The sequence below is a fragment of the Nyctibius grandis genome, chromosome 5 (genome assembly GCF_013368605.1).
Source record: "Nyctibius grandis isolate bNycGra1 chromosome 5, bNycGra1.pri, whole genome shotgun sequence".
Classification (NCBI taxonomy): domain Eukaryota; kingdom Metazoa; phylum Chordata; class Aves; order Nyctibiiformes; family Nyctibiidae; genus Nyctibius; species Nyctibius grandis.
Window position 1 is genome coordinate 35,932,329 of NC_090662.1, and position 21,595 is coordinate 35,953,923.

The following is a 21,595-nucleotide window of genomic DNA, read 5'->3' on the forward strand; positions in this document are numbered from 1 at the left end:
TCCTGGAATGTCAGCAGTACCAGCACACTGGCACTAGGGACCACATCCCACGTAAGAAGGCTTTGGTTGACAATTCAGCTGAAGTGCAATGTCAACAACTCTGTCAGGCTGCACAGAGGCATTTGGCCTGACAGTGACAATACCGACTGTGTATGCACTCTGGATACTGGCCATGGCCTCGATAGCCCCCTCCTCTGTGAGCAGAATGGGTATAGACCTCCCTCCCGCTCCGAAATTTGAGGGTTTGTCTAAATCTTCCTGACTGAGCTGGGTGTTATTGCCAACCCTGTGCTTTTGCTTTGGGACAATACGCCTCCAGATTTGACCCCATATTTCCCATATTTGTAATTTTCTACAGCTAAATTACTTAATACTGAAGTCTGACCGCTGGGAATCGAGTGTCGCTCCGGTTTCGTTCACCTCCCCTGCCTGGGTAAGACCCCGTGGCTCCCAGGGGGAATAAAGACACCGGTGGGAATAACGCGCACGGTTCGGGTCCTTGCCGGCAGGCTCCGGGGGAGGGACAGCCAGGGACAGGTACGGGCGCCGGGCGCGCCGGGACCCTGCCGCAGCGGCGCCGCCCGCTGCCGCCGCAGCTGCGGCACTGCCGGGCCCGGCGCGGCCGCGCTCCCGCCACCGGCGCTCGCCCGCGCCCGGGAGCGGAGCGGATCGAGAAGAGGGGAGGGGCACGGCCGCCGCCGCCGTAGCAGCCGCTCCCTTCCTCGGCGGCCGGGGGGCGGGACGCCGCGGCCGCGCCAGCGCCGCTGTCAGCGCCCGTGGGGCCGGGGGGGCCGTGCCGGCCGCGGGCAGCTGCGGGGGGCTGCTGGCGCGCAGCGCGGCGGAGCGGAGCGGGGCGGGGCGGGGCCGCCCGCTACTGAGCACCGCACCGCGCCCTGCGCAGCCCGATCCCCCGTGGCGGTGAGTGAGGCGGGCAGCGGGCGGGCAGCGGGCGGGCAGCCCCGGCCGGGCGGCGCTGCGGGAGCCCGTGGGGCCTGTGCCCCGGCGGGGCGGCGGCGGCCGCGGGTCCCCAGGTCCTGCGCCGGCGGTCGGGGGGAAATGGGTCCATTTAACAGGTTGCGATGGGCGGCTGGTGCGCAGCTTTCTTGGCACCCGCATTTTTGGCGTTGAGGTGGGCAAGAGCAGGGTTTTTATTAGCGATGTAGCGCTGCTGCTATTGCAAACATTGGCTTCTTCGGCTATAAAACGCTTCCTAGGAAGCTGCGTCTTCAGCTGGGTGTCTAATAACTGCCGGGTATCCGACTGCTGCTAAAAATGTCAGGACAGAGTTGTTTATCTCCAGCCCCATTCGGGCTTTAAGATGGTTCGTACACACAAGGAAATATCAAAACTTTTCTTCCCGTTAACAAGAAGAAAGGAGAACATAGACTAGCTATGGGCATCTTACGGCTCTAAAGGCGGTTTAGTCTCCCCAAAGTGGTGTCTTCTTAGGCTACTGGGCCAATGACCCTCGCTTTAAATCACTTTATTCATAAGGTTTTCAAAGGGCTGACACTTCCTTGTGCCAACTTTTTAACTAATTTGTGTTTTTTTTCCTTTTTCATATGTAATTTATGCATAATGGGACATTATTCATTTTTATTATTACTGAATGTGTTGTCTGAATCTGCTAAGAGTTCTTTTATCCTTTTGATTTAATGGGTACAGGATTCCTTGTAATTTTACAAAAATAAATCAGATTGTAGAGAAATTATTTTGAAGGGACTACCTAAAGGGAGACATTGTAATTCAAGCCATTTGTAAGTTTGCAAAGTGATACTTAGTGAGAATTCCAAGAAGTGATGAGTAATTGGTTGGGAATTTTTAGGTATTTTGTTGTCAATTGGGTTTGGTTTTTTTTCCTGCAGGGCGTATGACATTTGCAAAAATCTGTACTGTTCAGTTAAGTACACTGTAACCTTCAAGGATCGTGCTCTAATAAACAAGCAATATTGTTAGATACTCTATTTTTTTTCTCTTTTCTCCCTACAGTGTGTCCCTTGAATAATTTCAATGTTTCACAACACAAAGGCCTTGTATCTTTGTGCATACAATTTGGCTCAACAGGATGAAACAACTAATTTGTTGTGAGTAAAAGGAAAGAAATCAAATGGCAAACAACTGAAACATTAACCATGCTCAGTTGCATTCTTCAGTAGCTGTACTTCATAAGTAGGCAAGTTTCAAAATACAATTTTTATATTCATACGAAACAGTCTGTGCTCAGGGCAGTCTTATTTTTTGGTTTTGAAAATATGCTTAATTATAGGTATACTCCCTGAATCAACGGAAAGATTTCCAGAGACCTGTCTGAGCTGCAAGGATTGATTCTAGCAACTTTCCCATCATGTTATTCTTTCATATAAACACAAGTTTCTGATGTTGCTGGGGTATACGTTTGTAAGCTTCCAGGAGATGAGGCAGTAGAAGACCTCACTGGACTTACAGACTTGTTCCATCCTTCTCCTATAGGGAGAAAGATTCAATTTAGGCTTAGCAAGAACATTTGTGAAATCTGTGTTGTAATTTTTTGGAACGTGGCTGGAAAGGCACTCTTGAGTTTCATGTACCTGGTCATGTTCTTACATGCTGTATTTTCACGCCCCGTATGGAGCTGTACTTTCAAAGAGATAATATAGAAATGTTTGAGACTAAAAATCATGTCCTGTAGTGTATATATGTTTACTTGTTGTTTTTGCATTGGAATGGGCAGAAATTTCATTTTTTCCTACCTGTATCTAACAGTATCTTTTGATTGAAACTTTCACTGCTAGTCAAGTCAGAAACGTTAAAAAATACTGATGACACGGTTACAGAGATGGAATTTTTGTAATGTGCAGGTATCTCCTAAGCTCTGAGAATTCTGGGTATATATAACATTGTGCATTTTTGTCTTAACATACAGGCAAAGAACAGTTCTGCAGTATCTGAGGATGGATAAAGACTTCCGCTACTACTTCCAGCACCCGTGGTCTCGCTTAGTTGTGGCTTACTTAGTGATCTTCTTTAACTTCTTAATATTTGCTGAGGACCCAGTATCTCACAGCCAGACAGAAGCCAATGTTATTGTCGTTGGTAATTGTTTCTCCTTTGTAACAAATAAATACCCTGAAGGAGGAGGCTGGAGATTTTTGAAGGTGCTTCTGTGGCTGCTTGCCATTCTCACAGGACTGATAGCTGGGAAATTTCTCTTCCATCAGCGCCTATTTGGTAAGTTACCTGATGCACCTACTGACTTCCTGATAGTGGCTTTCTGACTTCTCCTGTTAGCTGTCTACTCATTGCAATTTTGCAAGCTTTGCTATTAAATTGCTTCAGATATTTAGAGCTGTATAGAACTCAATACATCAAAGCTTACATCATCACAGAAATTAATGCCATGTCTACTTATGTGAGCATAATTCATAATGGTTTCAGTCAAAAAAGGCTAAAAATAGTGAAAGCTGACATGTTGGAAATACTTGAGAGGTCAGTGATTTTCAGTATTGTAAAAACACTCCTTTACATCTTCAGATCAATTTTTAAATCTTATTATATAATTTTCTCAACAATCCGCAGAAAAGACATTGTTCCTTGGGGCGGCGACACTACGTCTTGTCAAAAGTCACGTACATGGAAGCAGAGGCTGTTGTTAGTATTAGCAGAGCTGAGCTGAAGAGCTCCAATGTGAAAACAGGGATTCTAGAGAAGCAGGACCTGTCTGTCTCTTAGTACAAGAGTGAGTCAGTGAAATGGAAAGGTAGGAAATGGAAAAAAAGATGACAGTAAATGCTTTTGTACACAAGATGTGACTAAGCTGGGAAACTTACTGCACATGGACTGACTGAAAGGAATGGAATGACCCTGGATTAAAGGCTGAGACTGAGAACTTAGGTGTAAATATATAGAGATACAAAAATACCTATCATTGTCTTAACTGAGTCATGTAGTAAATGTAGAAAATGTTGCATCTGAAGGCTCAAGGCTGTCTGTAAGGTTTAGAGATAAGTAGAAATCATGGAAAAGATTACCTCGGTCCTGCCAGCTGCACCATTCTTTGAAACATCTGATTCTAGGTGTGTCATTGCTGGTCTAGATGGACTAGTCCTATATTCTTATACTGGTAGAACTGGAGGATGGATGGCTACTGGAACACCTCGAAGCACATGAGCAATAGGCCATTTCCTCAGTCTGTCTAGTTCTATTAAGATAGCAAGAGAGACACTATTGTTTCAATAAATCAAATGTAAAGCTGTTATGTCAAGGAACGAACAAGCAAAGCCACATTAAGAAGCTTCTCTTCATACAGGCTTCTCTTGAAGCACTTATTCTGAAAAATAGTTGAGCATCTTGATGGCTATTTGGTGGACATTTTACTTTAATGTAATGATAAAGGTAAAATGTCCCCATAAAAAGGACATTTTACCTTAATTCCTGGGCTCTGGAGCAAACACAATAACGTTTTCCATTCTGGCTTCCACAGTTGAGGAATGATTTTTTTAAACTGGAGAAGGTAAGGGAAGAGTAGTGAAACTGGTGATAAAATTGGGAAATAAGCCCTACAGTGAGAGAATTGAGAGGATAAAGAAAAGCTTAGAGGATGACTTGCTCAAATTTGACTTGAAGGACAGAACCTTCAGTCCAGCAAATGTGTTACAAGGTCCAGTGCTTGGAAGTGGCAAATAGCCAGCACTTTTCTTTTTTAACTGAAAGGCTAGACAATCAGTGGAACAAGTTGTTATAGGATGTGGCTTCATCAAGACGTGAATTTTTCTTTTTGGGAATATGTTCTAGTCTGACTACAGAGTAATTCTTTGCCTTCTATCTAGGTAGGTTATTATGATAATTCCTTTTGGACTTGTAAGTGTATATCATAGATAGGACATTGCTTAACTTAAATTTTAAAGTGTCTTGAATCAGCATTACCACCAAAAGAAGAAGGTCTGCCCAACCTTCGATGTCTGCTACTTCATGCTTTTGTACAGTTGCTCAGTGAAACAGGATAGGGAACTTACCCACATTAGCACTACCCATCTTTTATTTCTGTGAGGATCCTGTCTCTGATCATACCGATGCTTGTGACAGCACAAAGAAGGGATCAGCATTGGGAGGAAACTAACTGTCAAGAGATTCCTACCCCTGATGGCAGTGCTGGCTTACGGATATTTATGGTTATGGTCTGGGTGAGCATTATGGATGTAGGTACAATCTGATCTGAGGCTAGTTGCTGCGTGTTGAGTTTCATGGCAATTTGAGCCAATGTAGATCTGCCACAGTCCCACCCTCCTAACCCCAGCCACATCGTTACGGTGCCTCCCTCGAACCAGTGCTGCTGTTAATGTGACAGAACAGTGAGCCAGCTCAGGCAGCTGATCCCATGGAAAACCAGTTGCTTCTGCTGTTGTCTACAGCAGCTCCTTGAACTGATGCGATCGCTTGGGTGCCAGTGCTGATGCCACAGCCAAGGACTGTGCAGCCAAGATAGCTGGGGGCCATGGCAGCCCTACCTTGTGTTGGCTTGAGTGCTGTGGGACTGCACCCACACAGTGTGTCACTGGAAACATGCTGTTGCTTGTGATACACTGCGAGCAGATGGCAGTCTGCGTGACTGAGGATCTGACTGTATTGCTGATTGATGTGGCCAGGCTAGCTGTAAACTAGCTAGTGTGGATAGCGATCGCATTGATGAGATGGTGATGTGGGTTTACAGCTTGAGTGTATCTCTGGGTCTCCAGAAGATTTGTACAGCCCATGCTGAAATCTTTACTGCCAGTTATTTGCCACTGTTTTAATGTCTTCACTGCCTAGAAATCCCTCATTTTATTGAGATCCTCATTGAGTATGCCATCTGGGTTTTCTGGCGTCAAGCACTTTAGAAATTCACCCCTTGATTGTTTTTAATTTCCCTAGTGTCTCTTTTTAAGTAGCTGCTGATTCTGTCCTTTTTTTTTATTTAATCCTTTTTTTTTTTAATGTATAATTGTTTGGAACCATTGTATTTTTTAATCCTTTTTCATTTATTTGTATTTCTCTGCTAAATTATGTTTGTGGAGGAAATTGTGGCTGGTTGTTTCTTGTGGCCTGTGTATAACTTCCTGCAGTCGGGAAACAAAATAGCACCAGTCAATCTTCCCCTGTCAGATCTTGGCTTACAGTGTGTTCTGCAAATTGAAATTGAGAAGGATTAGTCTGCACATCTCACTTTAGATGAAGAGGAGTGGAAAGGATTTTCTTTCTCCATGCCCTTCCTGCTCTTTTGTCCCTTGTCTTCTCTATTTCTTGCTGCTGAGTTTGCATATGAACTAGAAAAATAGTGTAGCTAGAACTACGTTGTAATACAGTTTACCATCCTTGACAGACACTGTCTGATAGCCATGACTGTCATGAACTATAAAAATAATAGAATTAAGTTCAAGCATGTTATGCTTCTAAAAGTGGAAGAAGAAGTGCTGGAAACATCATTTAAGCTTCATCTCTCTGAGTTTATAGAGAGATAAGGGAGTAGGTAAACTATCTTGTTGAGAGGTAGAGATCTCTACCTCTAGAGAACATGGTGGGATGTTTTCTGTTGATAATATTCATTACAACCTTTGAACAGTAACGTCTTCAGGGACTTCTTCAAGACACTGCTCATGACTTAAAACAAGATTAGAAAACAATTACATTTCTTGCTCTTCAGTCAAGAAATAACTTGATTCATGTGATAAACATCTCCTGTGATAAATATTTCCAAGGACAACAGCCTTTTCCTAGCACATTCTTTATATCTTTATGGCATACGGTCAGAACAAATGGAATTTCAAAATTGCCTTTTGGCTGTTATCCACTATATTTTGAATCATTACTAAGCATATCTTCTATTTGGTTAGTTATTGTGTTCTGCCATGCTTTTTGTTTAGCAGTGGAAAATTAAAGGTCATAGACGAATATTGGAAGTTTGGGGAAGTAAAAAATAAAGATATATATCCCTGTTATTTTTTGTTCTGCATGAGAGAGTTACTTGAGGCAGGGAAAAGTGGTACCTTCTTTGCACTTACTTAGAGATTTCTTGATTTATTTTCTGCTTTATTAAAAGCAGAAAGATTTTACAAACTGACCCCATTTGATGACACTATGCATTCAGATAATGCATTCAAGTCTTAAATCCCATCTTAAAAGAAATTCCTGAATAAGCTCTTGTACATTTTTCATATGGCTCTGGGGCACTGTCTGGAAAATAACACAGTATTTAGTGTGTAGAAAGTGTATGTTGTAATTGGCACCTTCTCAGTGGATGCACAGTTGTAGTTCTGTACTCCAACCTCGGGCCCAAATTCTGAATTCAGTGGGGTTTCTTTTGGCCCAAAGTTCAGGCTGTGCAATTTGCATCAATGTATATAAATATGATCTATCATGTAAATTTAAAATCATCTTTTGTTTAAATAGACTTTTAGCAGTATGGATAAATGGGCACCATACTTGGAAAAATAATCTTAATTTTCTCAGTTTAGCATCTTTACCTTGATTGTTTTCCTTGTGTAATAATCCTTAGTTTATGCTGCATATTAGATACATCAGTTTTTAAAAACATACTACAAAACGTGCATGTGTCTACCTGCCCATTTTTCTGATTGTAAGTGATTATAAAGATTAAAAGCCTGTGATTACAGAGACTGGATTTTATTCAATTGCTAACGAGTGTGCCTGGATTTATATTTGTAAGTTCCTTTCTAAATGGTGTGGATGGAAACAAAATGCTTCATATGTTATAACAAATCATGGAAAACAAGATATATAGAACTAAAGCCATATTTCTTAAAATAGAGGAATCATAATACTGCAAGCAAATCAGAGCAGTTGAATAAATGTTGAATTTAATGGGTTGCTCTCTTATAAATGTTCACAATATGCAGTTTGTTTAGAATTAAAGGATAATCTGAGCTTCATAGACAATGAAGTGAATAAATAAAGCAGTCATTATAGGAATTGCACTGAGCAGTGGGTGCACACTAATGTTGCAAATTTTTTAATGGACAGTAGTGCCATGCTGGGAGTAATTTCATGATAGGCAGTTTTAAACAAAACACCCACTGAGGACCTGTTGTCTGTTAGAATTACTCTTTTTGTCAAACATCTTATCTGCAAGGCTCTAAGAGACACTGCAAACCTATACAAACAGAATCTTCAGTGTCTGTTTTATGCTGAAAGTTAAAGTGTGTATCAACTGCAGCAATGAATGTATGCAGATTGCAAGAGGAAATTAGGCAGAATGGGATTTAGTCAGGATGATAGTGCACTATATAAGGAAAGTAAACCTATTAGGTCGCTAACAGGCATAGGATAAATTCGTACAATAGTACATATGTGACTAATTAGTATCCTGATGTATTAGGGGTCATGTTAGTGTAAAATCTGGGCTGTGGTATTGCTGCTAGTATTGCTGTGGCATATCGCTTTCATAGTGGTGCTTGTGCAATAGCTAATGAGCCAAATGTGATCTGTTTTGTAAAAAAAAAAAAAAAAAGAGATGTGATAAGATCTTTGCATGGTTGTTTTTCAGCCAGATTGTTTCCCATTCTTGTTTGAATGTAGTTATATGAGCATATGAACAGTTGTGCCACCATCTGTAGGAACAAGTGATGGGTGTATGGCAATACTTGCATCAAATTCTAACCTGATTGCTAGAGCATATTCTTTTCTGTCGTCATCTCTGTATTTTACATTGCAATAAGATCTGTCACTTAATACCCAGCAACTTTGTTCCATCTTTTTCTTTTCCATTGATGACTTCAGCCTAATAGAAAGCAACTAATGTGATAGCTGGTAAAAAAATACTGTCTTCCAGAGCCTGTTCAGTATGAATTTTGATAACAATGATCAAGTTAATGCTATTGAAGTCATTCAAGGTCTACTGTGATTGCTTCACAGTCAATTCACCTCTTTTGTTTCCAGTAAAATGTTGAAGCAATACAATAAGATTATTTTGGTCCTACAAAATGTGTGCCAACAGGCCAATCTAACAGTTTGCTAATAATAATGCACAAATGACTGTGAGCAAGCATTTTTGAAAGCCAGAATCCTCAAAAAAAAAAAAAACATAAAAAGGGAGAAGCTCACAGCCAGCCACTGAATGAGTGCAGGCTCATCAGATTCCAGCTCTGGCATGTTGCCAGTAATTAAGATGTCGGTTTAAAATAAACTTTACATCATTCATGAGGGAGACCACAAGTGACCTTTGAATTATAAATAAAAAGCATGCAGGTGACCTCCTAATTTCTTCTTTTACTCTTGCATTTTTAGAAGAGCCGTAATGTCTTATTGCTTCCTCTCTTCAGGCTCAATGAGAAGACTGCCATTGTCTGCTCTTAGTTATGGAATCAGTCTGATACCATATTACCTCTAGGCAGGAAATTATAGAGTTTAATTGGAGAGGTACAGACAGTAGCTACAAAAAGATTATTCTCCCTTCAGTGAAAGCTTTGATTCTACTGGAGGCTCATCTCCCATTCCCCAAGCAGCAGCATGAGACTACGAGAAGAGTGACATGTGTCAGATTAACCATAATGGGAAGGCTCTAGAGAATATTTAGTACCCAGTGACTGAAAACTAAAAATAAGTTCATTGCTGCTTAATATTGGTGTGTCAGCTCTGTGTTTTGATCTTTTTGACGTGACTTTCAGATTTTTCTTTCCATTCGAGACTGGGAGTGAGTTTGGAATGATGCCTGCCACTTACAGGAATAATATGTCTCTGTTCCCCAATTTCCAAGAATAGAAGTGAGTTTATTCCTAGCAGGAGCAGCCTGATGGGCATAGTGCAGGTGCAACCTAGTGCAGGGGCAAATTTCTTCTATCCTTGTTCCATACAGCAAGGAGATGGAGAGGGTATTAGTGTGGAACATCACCTTGCCGTGTGCCTGGTGGAGAGCCCCAAGCAGAACATGATCTCCATGGTCATGCTGTGCCCTTTCAAAGATCCCCTTGGGCTGCCAGAGTGGCATGAAGGTCCTTCACGTACCAGACAACATTTCTCTTTGTGTTATCCTGCTGGGACTCCAAATCAGACAGTGTGACTGCTTTATGATGTTATGTATTTTTTTTTTGAATCCAAAATGAAAAAAAACCAACATTCTAGGCTTTAAAAAACTTTGAATACATTCTCAGGATTTAAAAACTATTTAGCAAATATTAAGTGTGGTTTATATATTTCTTAAAGATATTTTGCATATGGCAAAATTTAAAAAATTGTAAATGTACTGATTAACCAGAGTGACTTTTGAGGAGGAGGGATCAGTAATTGTTCCCTATGAGACAGGCAGGGCAGTAACACAGTATTTCTAAATGTGATTCCTGAGACAGATGAAGCACATAATCTCGTTTCAGATGCTGGCAGTTTTCTGCTTTCTTTTTTCTCTCTTTTCATCAGAAGGGGCAGTACACCGTTCCCCACTGGGTAGCCCCTGCCAGGGGATGGCAGGAACAGCAGAGACTTTTCTGCTTTGAGGATTCACCCTCTCCCTGGTGCCTCCAGGTGGGAAAGGAGTCTCCCAGGGGCAGACTGGGCGTCTGGGTAGAGGTAGAAGCAGAGCCTCAGGGCAAGGTGGACTGAGGCAAGAACATGTTGAGTAACTCATTGTAAGAAGCAAAGATCTTGTGAAGCTTTTACAAAGGACTTTTCATCCAAATTTACTCAGAGCTTGATTCAGATAAAGCATTATCATTTCCTGTGTTTTCTAAGTAAGGTGAGATGTTCTTACCCATCTACTATGTTTCACTCCAGAGACAGCTGCATTTTAGTCCTAAGCAGAGTCAGTTCCACCATATATTACATAACTACCTTTTAGAAATGCTTTGACATTTAATTCACAAACAGTCCTCACTTCTTGTTGCCCAGTCACCAGCACATTTATGTTCCTTGGTGACATTATGAAGGTCTCATTAGAACTGACTTCCACTTTGCGTAGTTATGCAGCCACCCAATCTCTGCAGCACAGCATAAGAGCACATGACTACATAGGTGTTTGGCAGCAAGACTCTTGAAATTTTCAAGTAAAAATGCTGATGGTAATTTAACGATGGTTACGATGATATTTTAGTGATGACAATGGTAACTAGAAAAACATTTGCGTGTTTGCCTGTTTGATATAAATGTCCAAAAACATTTAAAATGTTTAAAGTTATGTTCTCCCTTAAGCTCAGCAAAGCAGGAATTTAAGATTTCTGGGATTCCATAGCCAAAGGTGCAGAAAAATAATTTATCAAGACATGAGTTAAAAATTGCAGGCAACAATCATGTTTTCCACATTGCCTTATCTGCCTGTTCCACTTTTAACATAGTAACTTCTGCCTTTTCCTTTGTCTTATGCATCTATCACTTAATTTCCTAGAATGATAAAAATTAATACCTTTTGTATATTCAAATTGACCATTGAATAAGTTATGGCAAAGTAGCTGATTTAGATGTGATTATCACCTATTTATTTTTATGATTTATGATTTTTTAGAACCTTACAAACCTTGTGTGTTAAACCAGTGATGCTTCTGGTTCAGTATCTGACAGTAGCCCACTGTGGATGCTAAGATAAAGTATAGTAATAAGAAAGACTGTACTGATAACTCCCAGAATAGTTTCTCAGCCTCCAACAATTTGTTCAGAATTCAAACAAAAATAAGTCTATTTTTAGATGCCTTTGACAGTCATTCTGAAGACAAATAATAAAGGTAGTAGTTAGCAGTAGTCTTTGTTCCTGCGTACCTGTTACTAAGAAACAAGTCCTTCTCAAATTTTCACATGTACTCATAAACCCCCAAATTTACTGAGTCCTTCGTCCTCCTACTTCTGTTAAGATACTGGGAAACTTGTTGGTTTTGGCAATTTGTCTGAAGTCCACAAAAACTGAAAATTTAAAAGCAAATTGTCAGTTGAAAAGAGGCAAAATCTTGTGCTGAGGTCATCCTGTCTTTTAAATTGCCTTCAATTCATCTTTCATCTGCAACACTGGGGTATGGTCTTTTAAAGTGGACAGCTGCCTAGGGCTTTGTAGGCTCACTTATGCGCATGCTAAATAATGTTTTCTATTTCTGGGACACTGATGCGATGTGTACTAAGAAGCACACTTTCCTTTAATACTAAAGCAAAGAAGAAACTAAATCTGTGTAAGATTCAGTCAAAGTCAAACACACTAAACAAATAATGAAAATTAGATATTATGGCAGAGAGGGCATAAAGAGATAAGGCAGGATTGAGGAAAATGTTCCTAGAGAGTCACAGCAGCAACAATATTTAATTTTAGTTTACTTGAGAGAAAGGGAACAAGGCCTAAAATTTGAGAGATCCCAGCTTTGGTTAGCAAAAACCAACAAATATCCCATCTCTATTGCTAATCTGTGGTCATAGATGTAAGTGACAAAACATACGGATCTTAATTCACTCTTGACAGTGTAATGTGCTGGAAATTCATTAGCTATAGGAAGTGAAGAAGAAACTAAAAACTAATATTTTGTGTGGAGCTTCTGTGGAGTTCCTGATCAGCTACTCCAGACAAGACTTCTCCCTGGAGCAGTTGCCCCATTTGCTGCAGAGCACAGGCTCTTCACTCAACTTCTCCTGTGGGTAGTGCCCTGGAAATCAGAATGACACCTGATATAATTACATTACAAGACAAAAATTGAGAATAGGTATTCTCATGTTGCTTACATTGAGATATGTTCAATGTAAGTATATATTCAATCCCTCTTTTTCATTTTTATAGTTACAAACATTATGCCTCAAGAGACATGCCATAAAGCCGTTTCACATGTCTTGTTGAGGGAAGCAGGTTAAGCCTGTTCTCACCATTTCCTTGGTGTGATGTGTTATGGAAAGGTGAAGTCCTTCAGAGACCATTTCCTCAGAGATGGAAGAGCATGTGTATTCCTAGGTATGTCAGTGTCACTTAGGTGTCTTTGGCACTATGAAAGGCACTGTTTGTTTTGTGACTGAATAATTCATATTATTTGAAATTGAACCCCTTTATAACTAGACCTCTCAAGGAGTCTCAGTGGATATTTTGTAGCCATTGTAAATGCCCCAAGACAAAATTTATGGTTATTTTTCCATACATACAAGATGTATTGAATGTAGTTTAACAAGATATTCCTAAAATAACTACTACTTCAAAATGAGTGAAGACATTTTTGACTGTATTGAAGAGGTTTGAATTCCTTACTCTAAGAGGGAAAGAATCTTCCTCTTAAAGAGCTGGAAATGTTCAGCAGCAAAACTGAGAAAGTGCCCCATAACCTCAAGGAAACAAGTGCTGTGTTCTATTTGCTGTTGCCTGTTTCTTGTTAAGACACTAGAGTCTCAAGATGGAGAGCTCTTTTTTTGGCTATTTGAAGATTAAGATGCTGCACATAAAGCACTCTGGACCTGAAAACTGTGTCATTGACATGTCTTTATTATTTCTCTTTCTCTTAGATCCTGAACTGTATAAATTATTGTCCATCTAGAAGTTGGACAGATGCACCTTTAGAGGTGGAATGCTTTTCTGTAGTAGTATCAGATTTCCCAGGGAACAGCCTTTTGCCATATTAACATATAGAGGTGGATGGAAAAGGCTTTCTTCCTGAACAGTTCACCAGCACCTTTCTCCTTTGATTATTTCAGTTTTGATCATTCAGATCTGTCTGGTGAATCAAACTCTATTGAGTAGCCTCTGAGCTCAGTTAGTTTGCCACTTGCAACAGGCTCTGCAAAGTGCTCCAGTGGAAGATTTTACTGTGCTTGCAACCCTTGTGATACTGAAATTTGGGAAAGGCCCCGTGCACGTCTCCTTACCAGCAGGAAGCTTCTACCTGGGGGCTGACCTTAGTTTTTAATGTTTAAACTGTTTGAACTGCATGGTGACTTTCTTCCTTTACCATCTGTCAGTGAAAATGTCCTTCTTAGTGACTGTTGTCTGAGCTAAAAGAGCTGATGAAATCCAGGCTCTCAAAGTATGCCCGAACATTGCATTCCTCAGTGGTCACTTTTAGACTTTGTCCAAAGTTTACAGCTAAAAGTGTCAGAATCTCACCTTAGCTGGTCCGTCCATCCTCATTTCCCCTTTTCTTTCCCATTTCTCACCAAAAGTTTACCCAATCCCAGATGACACAAAACTTAAAACTCTTCAGACATTTCTAATAAAAAACAATGAAGTTTTTTATTAGAAAAACTGCAATTATTTCAGCTCTCAGTTAAGGTTTTTGTTGTGTATGTGAATTGCTTACAGAGGCAGTCCATGTGTACCCAGAAGTTATCAGAATGCCTTTTTGGGTGTCAAACTAAATCTTAACTTGGTTGAGGCTCATACAAGGTTGTGTATGAAATATGAATTATTGATCTTTGTGTTTCCAGATGCAGTTTGATGTCCTGATACTGTTGGTGTGGAATTGGTGTAGATCATATGCTTATGTTTGTATGGTTGTCTTATAGCTTTTTTTTTATATTGGACTTCTCTTTCAGACTTCAGACAAGCATGCAAATGTCTCTCTAGGGATGCATTCTGCCCAAAGTTACTCCAAGAATGGGTTTTTCCTGTCCTTACAGAGACTGTGGCTCTTTACAATGCATCAGCTCCACCACGGTTTCCACACCTCACCTTCCAGCAAAACTCAGCTGGGATTCAGATTCATCAAGAAAATGAGTGATAACAGATCTATTATTCTCATGCTGTGGTAATGGTTATGGCATATGAGGTCCTAATGTTGTATAACAGGGGTGGTTGTTGCAATTACAGTCAGCATAAACAACTGGCCAGAACCACAGTTATCAAAGGAAAATTAGCTTTGAGAAGCAATTCAGGCAGAAATAATTATCTTTCAACAGAGGAGCACCTTCTAGTGGTATTGGATGAATATGGCAGCTAGTTAAACATTTTCTCTAAGGAGATGTAAATATGCTAGATGAAGAATAGTAATGAATATTTCTGAACACTATTTTTATGATTAAATTGATAATTCATTTAAAAACAAAGGAAAAAACAAACCTGAGTAGAGAAAGAGTATATTTGGAAAAATTAAAACATTTTTCAATTATAGTGCTCCCCACTCCCCTGCCAACCTACTACCTTACTAGCTTTTTATGCACTTACTGTGAAATAGTATTCTTATGTGTTCTACTGTGGAACCTACCCACCCTTTGGCTTTTTTTTAGAAATTATAATTTGGGTTCATTATATATCTGATTTTGCTCCAGAGGAAATTTGCTATGGAACTGTTATTTTGTCCAAAGTTTCACTGATTGTTAACACAGTTTCTCCATCCAGTGTATTTCTAGTAAAGATGTATTTCTCAGTATCGTATTTGCCATGTTTACTTCTGCAAATAACACAGTATCAAGTGATTTAAAATTCAATTTTTCCAAAGTTACTATTAAATACAGTGGATATGGTGGTTTAGCTGATATTGTGGATTTCTACTCTTTCAATTCGTATAGAGTAAATAATAGGTTTTGCACACCATTACATAGTATACATAATAAAAATGAATTACATGCTATTTCTAGAAAGGCAAATTAGGATTAATGAGCAATGCTTAATATTATGTCATTGCACGAGATTTGTGCATTAGTGGAAGTTATCTGTATGAAACATATTCATGCTTAGATTTTCATGGGGTTCCTCTGGATTTTGCAACTGTGTGAAAAAATGACAAATACAAAAAGTCCGATTTGTAGGTGGTTAAAAGAAGATATGACTATAGTTCCACTTTTTAATTCTGTAATCTGTAAATGTAATCCTGTGTTATCAAAGTAGAGAACTTGACCTTTTTTCCCCTGAAGAAATTTTTCAGGGTCTGGAAACTTCAGCCCAAAGTTGAAATAGGTCTTGCAAATGTTTTGACCAGTGAAAGCTCATTCCATATCACTTGTTTTGGTTGTTATGAGATAGATTTGTTGAAATAACTAGTGGTTTTATATCCTTTATCCCATGGCAGGAGGGCAAAGGGGTGGTAAGACAACTGGGAACCTGGGGCAAAGTTAATGGAGTTGGGGTTTTGTCAACTGCTTCTGTAACAGTGGGCCCAATATTCTGCAAGTATTGCAAGTGCCACACAGTCACTTGTTAGAGGTGCGAGTGCCTAACCCTAAGGCTGTTCTGAGTCTGGTAGAATAATAACCAGCTTTCCTGTGTACGATCTATGCAGCTTGCAGCACGTACTAATACTGACATTGGACTTGATTAACTGATTGTATCCCTTTCTGGTGCTCAGACAAGTGTCTGTCCAGATGCATATACAGATGCTAGTTGAGAAGTATATAACTTATGAAACAATAGTTTTTACCAAGTCTGAAAACGCTTGGGTCTAAGTGCCTACCGCCGTATTTCGTTGTAGGCTAAAGAGCCGTCTTGCTTGTCCCTGGAATATACTTCCTCTTGGTCCCACAACATCAATTCTCCGCTTGTCTTGTGCATTGGAAATGCAAACACGCTCTGTAACCCCTGGGGTTCCTGTTTGTGCGCTGTGAGATTTAGTCACAGGGTCCAAAACAGACAGCATAGTAGCAAATATTTGTTGAAGACAAGAAATAAAGCAAAACCCGTGCTTAATCTGTACTTGCTGAGATTAAATCAGAAAGCTATCTCTGGTCAGAGTTTCTTTTTTTCTGTATACTTTATGCCTCTGATTAGATCTGGAGAGAGGGAGAACCTCCTGCATGGAGGCACTCATCTGCTGAGGGGTTGAGACAAAAAGTAAGGTGTACTCTGTTCTTGACCAGGAGAGAGTCTAGCTCATTTTTTTTTATTAAAATGAGCATTGTTTCACTTCCTTTCAGACACAAATTCTTTTTGTTAGAACATCTGCTGTCTATCTCCTGTATTTGACTGACCAAGTGACTGCTTTTTTGCCTCGAGGAAATGTAAATCTCTTTTTTCTCTTGCTCTCTGTCGGTCTTTGATGTCTTAGCATGTAGGCTTAGTAGTGACCCCTCACTGAGTCCCAGAGACAGCGTTGCTTGCCTTAGTCTGGTAGAAAATCTCTGGCAAAGCTTGTGGCCAAATCTAAATCTCTTTGGAGTTCCAGTTCGCGCTGGGGATAGTTGTGGGTGGCTGCTTTCTGTCAACCTCCATTTCATATGTTTGACAGAAAGGGGCATTGCTCATTCAAAACAGGCTAAAGGTTTATCATGCAGATTTTCTATTATTTAAACTCATTAAACTATTTGCATATAAACATATTCAACTATGTTTATATTTTTATATGTTTATATTACAATCAGGTCTGCAATTTACTGTGCTACAATACTGCATTTTGGACCACTTACCGGAACGACCATTTGTAAACCTGTAGATGCTCCTAGATGGATGATGACAAAATCTGCTTTGTTTTCTGACTCAAAAATGCTTTATAAATGTTTATTTTAAAAGGCTGTGTGGTAGATTGTAAGCAACTCTATTTACTGTTGAAAGTAAGCTTATGAATCAGTTTCAGTGCAATTTTAGGAGAAAAGAACAAACAGTGCAGAAAAAAGATTATTTTTGACAAGTCATTGCAGAGTATCACTAAACTGGTGTTGAAAAACAGAGATTACAGCACTGCCCTTCAGAGTTCAGCATCAGCATTATATGGGATATAAATACTGCTATCTTTCTTTTACCTACTGTGAAATTTGGATTCCAATGAATTCAAATGTAGTTTCTGTAGGCACTACATATAAGATGGTGAAACATTGCAGCTCTAAAATTGAAAAAAGGAGGAGGATCATGAAATTACTTTTATAGGCCTGGCAGTTAAAAAAACCCCGCAGATTTCTTAAAAATGAAAAATTCTTAAAGGATAAAGAGCACAAAAATGTAATTAATATTTACATGCCCTCTAACCAACTTTTCTTTTGTTATGCAGTGAAGACTCCTAAAGAGAGACAATTTTTTTTCACATTCATTGTATAACCTGGGATATAGTCACAAAGAATTAAAAAATCCATACCTCAAGAGCAAATGCGTTAGCGTTTTCTATTGCTAACGCAGGGTTTTCAGTTGCTTCGCTACTAAAAAATGTTCTAAAACATCAATAGGAAATCAATATCTATTTTTACAGGTTTCCTTTTAACTGCATCAGCACAATTGTCTAAACCTGAAGTAATAATATCAGTAAGAGTAAAGTTTATAATTGAAATTACATGTTAAATCTGTATAATGGAAAGTGACAGATGCAGAAGAATTCAGAATTAAGCCTGTCTACACACTGTCATTCTGGCATAGCTTTAAGTCTTCCCACATTATCTGCATTTTACAGCTTTTTCACAACGTCAGCTCAAGCTATTGCATCTAGGTAATAGTAATGACATTAATGTAAAGCAAAGAGGAAGATGTGGTGCCTTTATGAATCCCCTGCAACGTTCAACACAGCCCGTGGCATGGACCATTACCACCCTGCCCTTGGTTGCCTTTGGGTAGCCCCTTAAGAAAAAGTCAGCCCTTCCCTTGCAGCACCAAAAGTCCATCTTCCTGTTCTTGTTTTTGTATTAAAAGATGAATGTGCATACTTATGAACATTTGTATTTCTATTCTTTTTTTCTTTGAGAAATAGCAAGCAATCTTTAAAGACTCTGTGGCATTTTAGAGGCAGGCAGAGTGCTATGCATTTCACCTGCATTTGCTCACCTGCGGTTTCTAGTTCAGACCAGGCCCTTGAGACCACCCAAATCAGGTAAGACAGGCTGCACAAGAAGCCTGATGGAAGGACATCTGGCTACTAATGTCGGTCTTCCTGACTGGTATTGACTGGACTCATGGGAAACTGGAGATCCTAGGTTCCCATTGCCTTAGCACGCAATGTACTTTGTGAGGACATCACTTTTTTAGCTAGGTCAGTATCTGAGACCTTGACTGTTACTTTTTGTGACATTAGGTTGCGTTTTACCTTAGACTACAAAAGCTGAGAACTGCAGTTCTCCCTGATTAAGGTTCACCTTTCCCAACCGGAGGAAGCCCCATCCATGCTGAGTCATGTGAAGAGGAAGGGACTGATCTGGTAAGTGGTAAGTTGGGAGAAGGCCTGAAAAGGGAGATTTGGGAGGGCTATAGAGGTGGTAGGTCCCTGCACGGGGCCAGCATGTCCTGCCTCTTCTGACTGCAGGCTCCAGGCACAGCAGTTTTTGTTTTAAAAATTTTTGCGTACAAAACGATGCTGAATTTACATCAGGAAAGGAGAAAGTTGTTTCTCTGACTACAGCTGAGCACATACCGAAACAGTCAAATCTTTCAGGGCCTCGTCTATTTTGTATTCATCTAGTATATTACAATGATGTCCACCACTGTAGTATCTCAGGGTCTAGATATGGTACATGAAAGCTACCCACACCTTGCAGTCAGTTTTGTATGTTAATACATGATTATAGCATTCAATAATGTGTTCAAACTCATTATAACATTTGGGCATTTAACTGGATATGGTATCCTCAGATTTAATCCAAACAAAGATCCGTGAGAGACCAGTATTGCAACATACTTGTCATAGTAGGAGATGCTGACTTTGGCTCTTAGCTGTTTAGTTTATTGTTCACTTATTATAGCAAAATGGAATAAATTTACTTCATTTTATTTGTTTATGTCAATCTATCTGGGGAATATTATAATAAAACATTTTAGAAGCATGTATTTCCGAATAAAAACATGACCAAGTAAATATGAACAGATGTCTTGTGCCTTTCAACTCTTATTTTGTAGAAAACCTTTGATTTCAGTTAGGACAACATTAGCATTAGTTCAGCCTAGTTGAACAAAAGCGCTTTAAAAAAGTGTGTTTAATTGATTATAGAATCAGTTATGAACAGGCAAACAAATGTCTAGAAGCCTTGTCAGCTACTAGGTTGTATTCACAGCTGAGTATCATGAGGAACATGAATAGCTGAGGGTAAGAGAGGGAAGGATTTTTCATTAGTTTTGTGTCCTGAAGATGATTTTTAAAGATTACCCAGTGCCTTTAGACTCAGCTCAGCACAAGGCATGTTGTGTGAGATGCCCAGGCCAGGAGAACAGACGACAGAGGCACTGTGACATAGATACTTTTTGTAGGAATGCCCCCATCTTCTTTTTTCCTTTTTGTTCTTCATTATTCAGAGTTCCTTGGGAATAATCTTTTCAGAAGCATAAGGTGTTTTCTTGCCTTTTCTTTCCCTTTTTCTCTTATGTGTGTGAGTGCCTTGGGACTTCTGTTATAGATGGCTTTACTGATACAAAACTAATGAGCTTTATAGGATTGTGTGGACCATGTTGGATTGCATCCAGCTACAGAAACAGACATAGAGACAGTATTTACTTTTGTAACACAGTTTATTCTATATTTTTCTTTCAGTGGAACACAAAAAGGAGCAATGCAGAAAAATGGATTCTACTAGAGTTTCAGAGTCCAAACAGTTTGTCCTTTGTTCTGCAGGTGAGCCCAGACCACTGAACTGAGGAGTTAGGACACCCACCTTACGCAGTCCTACATAAGTGAACAAGAGGAGTCTCCAGCTTGCTCCTGCTTGTCCCCAGCAAAGAGTTTAGAGCAGGGCTACCATCCATGCTGCCTGTACCGCTTGCTCATATTCTTGAGGGTCAGGGAGGATCAAAGGATATGCAGCAGCAATCAGTATCGTCTTGATACATACTATTTCATGGCAATTTTTATCTTCTGAGTTGGCTGAGACCTGGATTCTCCCCTGCAAAAGCAGGTCCCTGCCTGTTTGCTTCCTCGGTCCTTTCCTGGTCACTGGCACAGCGCAGTAAACGCTCCTTGATACTGTCCCAGGCTCGTGATGGCAGTTGCTGGCATTGCTCCATTGTGTGTGCCCTGGACCGTGCAGCTCTTTGGTAGCGTGATGCTGACAGAAAGTAAAAAGCATCTCATTTTGCATCTTTCTATGTGAGTATACTGCATAGTTCAGTCACACTGAGAATATAAATGTCATTCTTGTTCAGTTAAACGTGTTTTATGTTCTGATTACCTGACCAGAATGAAATTTCTCCTGAGGTTTTTTTTTGAGTCAGACTCTCACATTGAGTTTAAAGCATTTTCTTACTGTTGCCTTAGTTTTTCTTTTTATACACTGAAAGACAGGAAGAGAAACCCTAGACTTTGCTTGAGAATCTCTGCAATCTGCACTAATGCTGCTTGCAAAAGGCATTGAATATGAGTTGCGGAAGGGTTATCTCTGAAGCTTTTTAATTATTGTATTCATCTTGAGCTCACTGGAGGCTTTCAATCCAATCTTTAATTGAAATTTTTAATTTTATTCTCACCAACTTTGTGTACTTGTGAGCACAGGCTGCGTTCATAGGTGTTATAAAGGCAGCACTTAATGAGGAAAAAATTCCAATTTTTTCCAAAAACAAGAAGTGTCTTTGATAATGTTTTTCACAATTTCTTCTGAGTTGAATGCTTCTTTCCTCCTTAACAAAAGATCTTTCTAATGACACTTTCTTAATATGTAATAGTAACATTAACATCTATATAGTAGATATTATGCAGCAAGAATAAAATGATCTGTCTAAACAGAAAAACAACTGTTTTGCTATTAAAAATCTCTAGAAAATTTAGAGAAGCTGCTGGTCTAAGTCATTGTTGTCTCCCCTGAAAAAGCTCACGTATTAGAAGTCCTGGTAGGTAAAACCTCAGAATCTCTTCTGCCCAGA

At 39.7% G+C, this 21,595-nt stretch overlaps 1 protein-coding gene across 6 annotated transcripts in view; it reads left to right on the plus strand.

The window, feature by feature from the left end:
• Positions 1 to 822: 822 nt before the first annotated feature.
• TMEM117 (transmembrane protein 117) overlaps positions 823 to 21,595 on the plus strand; it is a 241,659-nt gene continuing 220,886 nt past the window's right edge. Inside the window, exons 1-3 of one of the 6 annotated variants that reach the window (XM_068400913.1) lie at positions 3,121 to 3,207; positions 18,828 to 18,957; positions 20,355 to 20,825. Coding sequence is in view for 2 of the 6 variants with exons in the window: in XM_068400916.1 (XP_068257017.1) it covers positions 2,931 to 3,207 (277 nt within the window). In the remaining 4 variants the exon portion in view is untranslated. Of the gene's footprint in view, positions 919 to 2,902; positions 3,208 to 18,827; positions 18,958 to 20,269; positions 20,826 to 21,595 lie in introns of those variants that run through there. The other 5 variants (XM_068400911.1, XM_068400912.1, XM_068400916.1 and 2 more) reach the window with 5 other exon arrangements.